General features: G+C 45.5%; 1 protein-coding gene across 1 annotated transcript in view; it reads right to left on the reverse strand.

Moving 5' to 3' along the window:
* The window catches only part of syngap1b (synaptic Ras GTPase activating protein 1b), a 109898-nt gene extending 102644 nt beyond the window's left edge, over window positions 1-7254 (reverse strand). The window contains exon 1 of the mRNA XM_079502922.1: window positions 7068-7254. Within this exon, the coding sequence (XP_079359048.1) occupies window positions 7068-7085 (18 nt within the window). The 5' untranslated portion in view covers window positions 7086-7254. The remainder of the gene's footprint in view (window positions 1-7067) is intronic.
* Window positions 7255-13702: the final 6448 nt, after the last annotated feature.

A 13702-nucleotide genomic window follows, 5' to 3' on the forward strand; every position in this document is an offset into this window, starting at 1 on the left:
ACAGTAGGCCAACAGTGTGGCCTCGGTTCCCCAAGTCAGTTCCTTAGGAAGGGGCTCCTGTGGAGTATCTTTTGACAGGCATCATTCACAAAACAGAAAGTGAGCCGTGTCTGAATGGAGCTGTGAGAAGGACAGAGCCAGATGGCCTGTTGGAGAGAGCCAAACACTCCTGCCATTCACCCCAAAGAGAGAGAGAGAGGTGGGAGGAAGAGAGGAAGGGAGGGGTATAGATGGAGAGATAAGGAGAGAGAAATGTGGGGGATGGGGAGGTATAGAGGAAAACGGGAAATGGGAAAACAGCGGGACAGAGCAGTATGGATCTGAGAGGACAGAGAGAGAGAAATAAGGAAAAGGAGCGAGAAACAGAAGAGAAAGAGACAGAGCCAGCATAGACAGAGAAAGAGCTAGATACGAGCGGGAGGGTGGGCGAGAGAGAAGATGCATAGATGGATGCTGAGCAAAGTGGAAGAGACAAAAGCTGTAGAGCGATGGAGGGAGAGGAGGTAAAGAAGAGAAACAGGGAAATAGAAATAGGTAGTGAAGGATGGGTGAAGGTAAAGTGTGAGATGGAAGACAGAGCGTTGGCTGGGAGAGGGAGCGATTGGAGTGGAGTACAGTAGGACCTACGGTATTAACAGGCAATCAGAGAGGTGAGAGTGGCAGATTTAGTGCATTTATATGGAATCATAAGTGAGGCAAGAATGGGCACTGAGGAAAAGAAATAACCTCTGATCCATCTTATTTCAGCTATGGCAATATATGATTGCTTATAGGGGGGGGGGGGGGGTGGACATTAATCAGAATTAAACAGAAATAAATCTAACGTAAAGGGGGAGAGAGGAAGTCAAAGTGAATCTCCACGGTATAAGGTGAGTGACAGGCATGAATATGTAACGCTGCTTGTTGTCGCCAGGGTGACAACTATCAGCACATCAAGCCAGCCTGCCCCTTCACAGCTGCTGACTTATTGGCACAATTAGACAGGGATAGGCTTTTGATTAATTTACCTGGGCCCTCCGCTCAATGCCTCCAGAGCAGGAATGTCGTCTTATCAGGATCGCTAAGCTCTGTATTCCTCAGAGTGATGACAATTAGAGATACTATTGGCGGCCAAGCACTCACACTACTGTAAAACATCGCCACCTGGCTGCTATCTGCTTTTCATCAGCCAGCACATAAAGAAAATTGAGCACTGCAACAGTAACATGCACATTGTGGGATTATTATATGCAGTATACATGCGCTGCAGAGTGAGGATGTGACATCAGTGGCATTTATAGGGTTCAAGTCTATTTATTGCAGTGGTATTAATCCCTGGCCTTATGCTTATGCTGTGAAGTTTCTCATACATAAAATGCTTGCAGAAAAGATGAGGAACACTACCCTCTCCTGGTCTACAAACAGAGATGGAACACTACCCTCTCCTGGTCTACAAACAGAGATGGAACACTACCCTCTCCTGGTCTACAAACAGAGATGGAACACTACCCTCTCCTGGTCTACAAACAGAGATGGAACACTACCCTCTCCTGGTCTACAAACAGAGATGGAACACTACCCTCTCCTGGTCTACAAACAGAGATGGAACACTACCCTCTCCTGGTCTACAAACAGAGATGGAACACTACCCTCTCCTGGTCTACAAACAGAGATGGAACACTACCCTCTCCTGGTCTACAAACAGAGATGGAACACTACCCTCTCCTGGTCTACAAACAGAGATGGAACACTACCCTCTCCTGGTCTACAAACAGAGATGGAGAACCAAAGCAACATGCAAGAGATGGTAGAAAATTCAGGTTTTGCTGTAACACCAATAAACTGTTGTGGTAACACATTATTGTCAACCAATCGCTATTGAGAGTTTTATTTGATTAATCAAAAAATATATACCTATGCCAACAGAGGGCAATGCTGCTTCCGAGTTGTTTGTATTTCATCATGACTTTTACATTTAGGCTGCTATAAAAGCCTTTTAATAGAAATACCAATAAGTATAACCTTATTTTGGCATTCTATTCCATTTAACCTACCCTCTTCAAATCAACACTGTGTCTTTTGCCCTTCCTTTTGCCCTTCTCTTTTGGGGTGTTTTGTGAAAGTTACACAAAAGTAATAACACATTACTTTAACAAAGTGACAGTAAAAGTAATACGTAATATGTAATATATTATATTTAAAGTAACTTCCCCAACACTGTCACTAACTGTCACTGTCACAAACACTAATGGAAACAAATATGTAATGCTCTCGCCTTCCTCATCAACTAGTGTTAAGGTGCTATTCAGTAAGGGACTGTAGATGACTGGCTGTATAGGAAAGCTACCAGGTGTGAATGTACCAAATGAATGACCAAGACCAGCTCCATATAAAAATGGCCTCCCTGCTTGGCACTCAGGGTTGGATTGGGGTAAGTTCCTGGCTGCGACATACTAGCATCATGTCCAAGGGACTTGTGTTCATATATCAAGTAGCTTGGAAAGTGCAAACTTGGCAACCTGGCTGAGTGGCCCTATTGTTTGTTTTGCTTGTTTTTATTTCCGTCTACTACTGTAGACGGAAACTGTACTGTACTGTACTGTACTGTACTGTACTGTACTGTACTGTACTGTACTGTACTGTACTGTACTGTAATTCCACTGTACTGTACTGTACTGTACTGTACTGTACTGTACTGTACTGTACTGTACTGTACTGTACTGTACTGTACTGTACTGTATGTATGCCACTCTACTGTACTGTACTCCACTGTACTGTACTGTACTGTACTGTACTGTACTGTACTGTACTGTACTGTACTGTACTGTACTGTACTGTACTGTACTGTACTGTACTGTATGTATGCCACTCTACTGTACTGTATTCCACTGTACTGTACTGTACTGTACTGTACTGTACTGTACTGTACTGTACTGTACTGTACTGTACTGTACTGTACTGTACTGTACTGTACTGTACTGTATGTATGCCACTCTACTGTACTCTACTGTATTCCACTGTACTGTACTGTACTGTACTGTACTGTACTGTACTGTACTGTACTGTACTGTACTGTACTGTACTGTATTCCACTCTACTCTACTGTATTCCACTCTACTGTACTGTACTGTATTCCACTCTACTGTACTGTACTGTACTGTATTGCACTCTACTGTACTGCACTGTACTGTACTGTACTGTACTGTATTCCACTCTACTCTACTGTATTCCACTCTACTGTACTGTACTGTATTGCACTCTACTGTACTGCACTGTACTGTACTGTATGTATGCCACTCTACTGTACTGTACTGTACTGTACTGTACTGTACTGTATTCCACTATACTGTACTGTATTCCACTGTACTGTACTGTACTGTACTGTACTGTACTGTACTGTACTGTACTGTACTGTACTGTACTGTACTGTACTGTACTGTACTGTATTCCACTCTACTGTACTGTATTCCACTCTACTGTACTGTACTGTACTGTACTGTATTCCACTCTACTCTACTGTATTCCACTCTACTCTACTGTATTCCACTCTACTGTACTGTACTGTACTGTACTGTACTGTATTCCACTCTACTGTACTGTATTCCACTCTACTGTACTGTACTGTACTGTACTGTACTGTACTGTACTGTACTGTACTGTACTGTACTGTACTGTACTGTACTGTACTGTACTGTACTGTACTGTACTGTATTCCACTCTACTCTACTGTATTCCACTCTACTGTACTGTACTGTATTCCACTCTACTGTACTGTACTGTACTGTACTGTACTGTACTGTACTGTACTGTACTGTACTGTACTGTACTGTACTGTACTGTACTGTACTGTACTGTACTGTACTGTACTCTACTGTACTGTACTGTATTCCACTCTACTGTACTGTATTCCACTCTACTCTACTGTACTCCACTCTACTGTACTGTACTGTATTCCACTCTACTGTACTGTACTGTATTCCACGCTACTGTACTGTACTGTATTCCACTCTACTGTACTGTATTCCACTCTACTCTACTGTACTGTACTGTATTCCACTCTACTGTACTGTACTGTATTCCACTCTACTCTACTGTACTGTATTCCACTCTACTGTACTGTACTGTATTCCACTCTACTCTACTGTACTCCACTCTACTGTACTGTACTGTATTCCACTCTACTGTACTGTACTGTACTGTACTGTATTCCACTCTACTCTACTGTATTCCACTGTACTGTACTGTACTGTACTGTACTGTACTGTACTGTACTGTACTGTACTGTACTGTACTGTACTGTACTGTACTGTACTGTACTGTACTCTACTGTACTGTATTCCACTCTACTGTACTGTACTGTATTCCACTCTACTGTACTGTACTGTATTCCACTCTACTGTACTGTACTGTATTCCACTCTACTGTACTGTACTGTATTCCACTCTACTGTACTGTACTGTACTGTACTGTACTGTACTGTACTGTACTGTACTGTATTCCACTCTACTGTACTGTACTGTACTGTACTGTACTGTACTGTACTGTACTGTACTGTATTCCACTCTACTGTACTGTACTGTATTCCACTCTACTGTACTGTACTGTATTCCACTCTACTGTACTGTACTGTATTCCACTCTACTGTACTGTACTGTATTCAACTCTACTTTACTGTACTGTATTCCACTCTACTGTACTGTACTGTATTCCACTCTACTGTACTGTACTGTATTCCACTCTACTCTACTGTACTCCACTCTACTGTACTGTACTGTATTCCACTCTACTGTACTGTACTGTACTGTACTGTATTCCACTCTACTCTACTGTACTCCACTCTACTGTACTGTATTCCACTCTACTGTACTGTACTGTATTCCACTCTACTGTACTGTACTGTATTCCACTCTACTGTACTGTACTGTACTGTACTGTACTGTACTGTACTGTACTGTACTGTACTGTACTGTACTGTATTCCACTCTACTGTACTGTACTGTATTCCACTCTACTGTACTGTACTGTATTCCACTCTACTGTACTGTACTGTATTCCACTCTACTGTACTGTACTGTATTCCACTCTACTGTACTGTACTGTATTCCACTCTACTCTACTGTACTCCACTCTACTGTACTGTACTGTATTCCACTCTACTGTACTGTACTGTATTCCACTCTACTCTACTGTACTCCACTCTACTGTACTGTATTCCACTCTACTGTACTGTACTGTATTCCACTCTACTGTACTGTATTCCACTCTACTGTACTGTACTGTACTGTATTCCACTCTACTGTACTGTATTCCACTCTACTGTACTGTATTCCACTCTACTGTACTGTACTATACGGTACTGTACTGTACTGTATTCCACTCTACTGTACTGTATTCCACTCTACTGTACTGTACTGTACTGTGTTCCACTCTACTGTACTGTACTGTACTGTATTCCACTCTACTGTACTGTACTGTATTCCACTCTACTGTACTGTACTGTACTGTATTCCACTCTACTGTACTGTACTGTATTCCACTCTACTGTACTGTATTCCACTCTACTGTACTGTACTGTACTGTACTATACGGTACTGTACTGTACTGTACTGTATTCCACTCTACTGTACTGTACTGTACTGTATTCCACTCTACTGTACTGTACTGTATTCCACTCTACTGTACTGTACTGTACTGTATTCCACTCTACTGTACTGTATTCCACTCTACTGTACTGTACTGTATTCCACTCTACTGTACTGTATTCCACTCTACTGTACTGTACTGTACTGTATTCCACTCTACTGTACTGTATTCCACTCTACTGTACTGTACTGTACTGTATTCCACTCTACTGTACTGTACTGTACTGTACTGTACTGTATTCCACTCTACTGTACTGTATTCCACTCTACTGTACTGTACTGTACTGTATTCCACTCTACTGTACTGTACTATACGGTACTGTACTGTACTGTACTGTATTCCACTCTACTGTACTGTATTCCACTCTACTGTACTGTACTGTACTGTATTCCACTCTACTGTACTGTATTCCACTCTACTGTACTGTACTGTACTGTACTGTATTCCACTCTACTGTACTGTACTGTACTGTATTCCACTCTACTGTACTGTACTGTACTGTACTGTATTCCACTCTACTGTACTGTACTGTACTGTATTCCACTCTACTGTACTGTACTGTACTGTATTCCACTCTACTGTACTGTATTCCACTCTACTGTACTGTACTGTATTCCACTCTACTGTACTGTACTGTATTCCACTGTATTCCACTGTACTGCACTGTACTGTACTGTACTGTACTGTACTGTACTGTACTGTACTGTACTGTACTGTACTGTACTGTACTGTACTGTACTGTATTCCACTCTACTGTACTGTAGTCCACTCTACTCTACTGTACTATACGGTACTGTACAGTACTGTACTGTACAATACTGTCCCATACTGTACTGTTCCATACTGCATACTGTGCTGTACCGTGCTGCTGTGCCCTGTGTATGTGTGTGCGCACGTGCGAGTGTGCAGTGAAAAGGGGAGGTGCCGGGGAATGAGAAAGTGGTGATGTAATTTGCATCACAGCGAAATGTTGCGCAATAACAGTGTGTGTGACAAAAGTAATATTTGTACAGTAAATATGACAGGTGTGTGGATGCAAAGTAGTGCAGTAGGAGAAGGAGCACGGATAAACGGCCATGTGCTTGTGTACCCCCTGTCTATTAGGGTAGAAGGATTATTATGTAGCCTTGTTGTTAGTTGTCATAAATAACTAATATACAACCGATTTGTCTCAGAGATGCCTAACATCCTGTATATGGGCAAAAATAAATGAAGTTGGTATCTGACATGACTCGCAGCTAAGAACTAAGATTTTTTTCTTTTGAGGCTGCAATTGGCTAATCGTCAAATGACCCTTTTGACAAGTATCACTTAAGAAAAATGTGGTATTTACAACACATTTCAAAAATAAAAACATTTACACTTGTCGAAAGGGTTGTGCAACGATACAATCAGGTTGTGCAATGATACAGTCAGGGGTACATCCATAGTACAGAGTACAGTACCTCCTCTTGGTCCAACATGTAGAGTTGATTTCCGGAGATCACGCAGAGACGGGAGTTCCGGGGGTCATATGAGGAGCGTTCGTGTGAGGGATGGTCGTAGGCAGGACGGTCGTGCGAGGGGTGGTCGTAGGCAGGGCCTTCGTGCGAGGGGCGGTCGTAGGCAGGGCGTTCGTGGGAGGGACGTTCGTAGGCAGGGCGTTCGTGGGACGGGCGTTCGTAGGCAGGGCGTTCGTGGGAGGGGTGGTCGTAGACAGGACGGTCGTGCGAGGGGCGTTCGTAGGCAGGGCGTTCGTGGGACGGGCGTTCGTAGGCAGGGCGCTCGTGTGAGGGACGGTTGTAGGCAGGACGTTCATGGGAGGGGCGGTCATAGGAAGGACGTTGGTGGGAGGGACGGTCATAGGAAGGAGCAGGGAAGGAGCGGGCGTGGGAGCGATGATGGTGATGATGATAGGACGGGGGGACGGCACACCTCGCATCTGAGCAAGGGAGGAAGAAGGAAGGACAACGGGACAACAGGGACGGGGATGGGGAAGGAAAGAGGAGGGACAAGGTATAGGTCAGTTAGGATCAGTAGTAGGAGAGATACACTGTTGTGACACATGCCTTTCCTCATAATGTCAAGACCACGTGATATTTGCAGCTCATTTGATCGCTTGCTTGAATCAGGGGGGAAGAAACAAGCTACGATTGATCCTGTATTGTAGAGAGCAGTATACCAACACTGCCAGTCTGCCAGAGATGATTATTCAATTCCTTCCTTCCAGCTTTTTGTGCATACATAACCTGTGTGGTCCTAAGACTTTGTCTTTGCTCAAACAAAGTAGCACACACAAAAGAAATTAAATGGAAAACACATACATCAGAAAACATAAATCGTATTTTTATAGTTCTGTATTGAGATGACTTTATTTTACATGAGACATAAACCATATTTGTACTTGAAGCAATAGTCTAGTTTTACTTGAAGCCTTTTTACATCATTACAATTTCCCTTCCATTATCCCCTGCAGTTTGCTCATCCTTAATTATCTTCCCATATATGCCTCTGAGACAGTGTCCTCTCCTCTGACCTTGTCCCATTCAGAAACCACAGGCTGTTCCTTGGACGAAAACATGGGTCCTGGGGCAGAGGCAAAGTGCCATGAAGCAAAGCAGGTATTGTGATACACAACAAAGCCACTGGGTTAGACTGGGCACAGCTTTCATCACAGAAAATGCTCAGGGCACTGCCGTTTATTAAAATATTCTAGTACTTTATCTTTGCTTCTAAAGAAAAAAGAGGGGAAAATGCATGTGGATTTGGAAATGAGACTCTCCCATGTTTCTTTCTTTCATTTTAAAGATGATTGCTCTGCACTTCTGGATATATATTTTTGATAGACAGTCAGGAGAGAGACAGAAAAGGCATGAGAGAGTGGGGGGGGGGGGGGGGGGGGGGATGACATGCAGCAAAGATCCTCAGGTCCTCTTTCATACGGCGTCTGCAGCCGAGCTGTGTGTCAGATAACCTGTGTTGACTCTTTCACATCCACAGCAAACACAGATTTTACCCAGGTCATCGCTTCAGTGTGAAAGAGCTATTAATTAACTCTTATTGTTTCTTAACCTCACAATTTTTTCCTACTTCCTATCACTTTACTGGTGTCTAACCATATTATTTCCCACTTTGTCCAAGGAACAAGTTACAATGCCAGCATGGGCAATGCCAGCTTGTCTTTTATGCTGGCATTGCCCCTTGCTTCTTGGACAAGATCTCACCCAAGGATACAAAAAAAACGTCTTGAAGGTATTCATCCGTCTATAGCCCAACACACACCGTCTGTGAAGCGGGTGCGCAGCGACGCGGCACAGTATTGCCGCGCGTCATAGCCGCACAGCAACACCCACAGGACGCGGCGCGCTACCGTGCGGCTGGCCAGCCACGCCCACGATTCCCGGATGGAGGCCGTGCGGCAACGCCTGGAAAATAGAACAGCGGCGTATCGGAGCGTCAGGCGAGGCGTGAACACGCGCCAGCGCGCGTCTGACGCCGCCGGTGTGGGATAGGTTCTTTGAAAATAACGGAGGCGGCTGTTTTGACGCGCGGCGTTCACAGACGGTGTGTGTTGGGTTTATGCTAGCCTGATTTTGACATTCACACATAGAATCACCCATAGCAATGTCCTACATGTACTCTTTAACATGTAGGACTTCTAAATTGTGTTTCAGCTGACTGTATCCCATCATTTCAGTACAGTTAGCTGAAACACAATTTAGAGTCATATACATATGCCACCAGACAGGCAACACAAGGCAACTTACAAATAAATCCCTATTCAAAAAGCAAGTAAAGAAACACCTGGGAAAATATTTGTTTTAGAACTATGTGTATGTGTTTTATTTAACACATTTTAATTAGTCTGTGTTCATAACATGATTTTGTATATGGACTATAACGTTTAATGTATTTATTTTTAAGTGGTGCAACCACTTCATTACGGAGCTTTGTGTGTCTCTGGCTGCCTGGCTGGCTGCCTGGCTGGGTCTGTCCCTGTCCATGATGATTTCAGGTGTGACAGTACAGTACAGTGACAGTACAGTACACTACAGTACAGTAGAGGGACCCCCTGGGGACCCCCACACAGTAACTCTGTCATTTCTCAACCGTTTCGGACGCGGGGTGGCTCGCAGGAACCGACCCGGCCCCCTGGGCGCGTTCCTGGGGGTCTGGATGTTCCGGGGACCCCCACACGGTAACTCTGTCATTGCCGTCACCCGTTCCCCTCGTCCCCGTACGGTGCAGTCGCTACAAGAGTTTCTGGGGATGGTGAACTTTTACAACCGTTTCCTTCCCCATGCGTCCCTTGTATGAGGCCCTGCGGGGCAAGGCGCCCAAGGACAACTTGGACTGGTCCCCGGAGATGAGCACAGCCTTCGAGGCCGCCAAGACCGCGCTGGCCAACGCAGCTCTGCTCGCGCACCCGTCTCCTTCTGCCCCGGTCGTACTTACGATAGACGCCTCTGACTATGCAGTGGGGGCAGTGTGCGAACAGTGGGTGGGCGGTGCCTGGCAGCCGCTGGCCTTCTTCAGCAAGCAGCTCCGCAACGCCGAGCGGCTCAGGGGTAGAGTGGCTGGATGGTAGTCGCAAGGTTGCCGGTTCGAACCTGGGCTCCCCCAGAGTTGGTGTCGAAGTGTCCTTGAGCAAGACACTGAACCCCTAATTGCTCCTGATGTGCTGGTTGGTGCCTTGCATGGTTTCCGCCGCCAACGGTGTATGAATGTGTGTGTGAATGGGTGAATGTAATGCACAATCTATGTAAAGCGCCTTGGATAAAGGCGCTATATAAATGCACCATTTACCATTTATTTATTTACCAAGGATAACTTCGTCGCTGACTGCCTCTCTCGGGTGTTTGCGGCGTCCGTCCACTTGGGGCTGGCGCAGTTCACCTCAGAGTTCTGTACCACGGTTGCTGAACACCTGGGGGTGAAGATTCAACGCACTACGGCGTACAACCCGCAGGGCAATGGTCTTTGTGAGCGGTTCCATCGGGACATGAAGGCCTCTCTTCGGGCCGTCCTTACAGACAGCAGCTGGGCTGACCGCCTCCCCTGGGTCATGCTTGGTATTCGCTCTGCCCCCAAGGAGGACCTCCAAGCCTCGTCTGCCGAGCTGGTGTATGGTCAGCTGCTGCGGGTCCCGGGGGACTTTCTTCCAGATGCCACAGCTCCTTGGTCGGCCGCCGCTCATCGGACTGTGTCCCGGGGCGTCGCCGATGCCCTGATCCCTATTCCGACATCTCACCACTGCCTCCCCCAGGCCTACTTCCCCAAGGATCTGCCGTCGTCCAGTTACATCTTCATCCGGCACGACAGTCATCGCTCTCCGCTGCAGCCCCCCTACGATGGACCCTACCGTGTTCTGGAGGCGGGCGTTAAGAACTTTGTTGTGGACATGGGAGGCAGGCCTGAGTGGGTCGCTATAGACCGTCTCAAGCCTGCTCACTTGGATGCTGATGCGCCGATTCAGTTGGCTCTGCCCCCGCGTCGCGGGAGCCCCGCCCCCCCCGGTTTTGGCCCCTGCCCCTGCCCTTGCCCTGCCTCCGCTTCCTGCATTCGATCCCCCTCCTGCAAAGCGCAGTCGGTTCGGTCGTTTAGTCCGTCCCCCGCCAGTCTCCTGTCTCGCTGTTTCTTTACTCCACAATATATTATTAATGTTAATAAAGATATAAATCTGTGGAGATAAATGTTATTTGGTCCAAGGTTTTGTGAGATTAGCTCTGGCTACACAGACACAGACAGACCCTCTTCTAGAGGAATAGAGGCCTGCGGAGTCATGCCATGAAAAAGGTTATAACACAAGATACAAAATTAAATCATTTAGAGATGATAATATGCCAAAGATTAATTCTCCCAATTGCTCACAGCTAAAGCACCAAATGATCATCTTCACGCAACACAGCATATAAACAGAACAAAACACTGTACTACTAGCCAACATTAAACACACTTTTAACCCTTAGCACAATGTTTTGTGGAGGTGCAGACAGTTATTTTGTTTGAACTACGTGCCCCCTTGCACTCTCCTCTTGACATAGAGCCAGAGTCATTCACAGCCCACAATGCAATGCACTGCAGCACTATGTTTTGTCACAATCATTTCTTTTAAGCCTGACTTATACTTCATTGTACAACAGAGCTTAAATTGGCCATTACCGCATACCGGTAAGGATTTTGTATCACTCTGAACACTAGACAAGTTGTAACCTCCAGTGCTACTCTGTCCCCAGCCACAGCACAACAGGCAAGCGGTTTAATTGTGGCTAAATAATAGCTGAGTTTATCTTTAATGTTCACATTTGAATTCTGAATCAAGCTATTAAAAATATATCTGAGTTTTAAAACAAGCATGGCTTATTAATATAGACAATAGGAGGAATGCTCCACCATGAAGCACAGAACCTGATTTACAGCTTCTGCTTTTGTACACATATTAGAAGTTTGGGCGGCTACTCATGTCTAGAGTTCGACACCTACGTGCCACCGCTGCTGTGACTGATATGCCCATATATGGAGATCTCTGTGTGTCTGTCAGTCCTTATATGATTTGTCAGGCCTTGTCCCTTTTATTCCCAATTGCCCATATAACTATGATATAACTATTCAATATGGCAAAAATATCATATCATGATTTTTTTTGATCAGTTTGAGTGTGAGTGTGTGAGTGAGTGAGTGAGTGTGTGGCTTTGTGAATCACGATCCACCATCGGATCGTATCACAATTTATTTTTTTGTTGGTTTTTATGATTATTATTGTTATATTATTATTAAAAAATATATGATGATTCATTATATGTATATATGATTATTAATATAATTATTATAGGATTATATCGCACGCACGCACGCACGCACGCACGCACGCACGCACGCACGCACGCACGCACGCACGCACGCACACACACACACACACACACACACACACACACACACACACACACACACACACACACACACACACACACACACACACACATTTTAAGAATGTATTTATGTAAGGACACAAACATTACGGGCGCAGTTATGTTACAAAAACAAACTTATGATCATGATACAGCAAGAATGTCTCTCAGCAGCGAGTGGCTCTGATAGCCATATTCGTTCACACGACGGTGGTCAGGACTAGGCTTAGTCTCTGTATATACTGTATGCTACCATATACAGTGTATATGGTAGCATAGACAGTACAACACCTCGCAAGTCCTTCTGCCTCATCCTCTGGACACTCCAAGCTGTCGAGAGTTCGAAACCCTCCAACAACTGTCTGTGGACATGTCCCAGGCTGGACCCTCAGAGAAAACAGAGCCAGCAGTCTCACACCGCCGCCCGGTGACAACACGCAGCGTCATGCATCTGCTCTCATGGGCGAGGAAGCCCACATGGCGGACCGACCCACCGCAGGGAAGTCACCTCACCGGGTCCACTGCCTCTCCTCCCGGCAGCTGTTCACGGGAGGAGCCGTCAGGCAGCGTGGTCACCGGTAGACTACGCCGCTGAGTACATCTTGACGTGATATCCTGACACCGCCACAGGAATTGCAAAAGTTCCAAAAGCTGCACACACTACATTAACGGTTGTATAGTTAGAACGGGTGTGGTTGTTAAAGGTTAAATAACAAAAGAAAGTTGGCGTCCACCGGCGTTCCACCGTGCTGCCATTGCTGCACGTGCACACACACACACACACACACACACACACACACACACACACACACACACACACACACACACACACACACACACACACACACACACACACACACACACACACACACACACACACACACACACACACACACACACACAATTAATTTACCAAGGAAACAAATATAACAGGGTTGACAGTTCATGTTCACTTAAGGATACACATGGCACCTCCTCCTCCACACAGACAAACTGCCTATAACAGCCGAAACAGAACAGTGTTTGCCAAGTTGTTTGGCTTTGCTCTTTGTCATGCCAGCTATTCTTAGGCCACTCATGGTCAGTTTATGCACATGGCCCAGGCTTCCGAATATCAGTATGGCAAATCTACAACGATACCCCAGGTTTGTTATACTTCCAAGTACTTCCAAGTTCCACGCACGCGCACGCAC

The sequence above is a fragment of the Electrona antarctica genome (assembly GCF_951216825.1).
Source record: "Electrona antarctica genome assembly, chromosome: 6".
Lineage (NCBI taxonomy): Eukaryota > Metazoa > Chordata > Actinopteri > Myctophiformes > Myctophidae > Electrona > Electrona antarctica.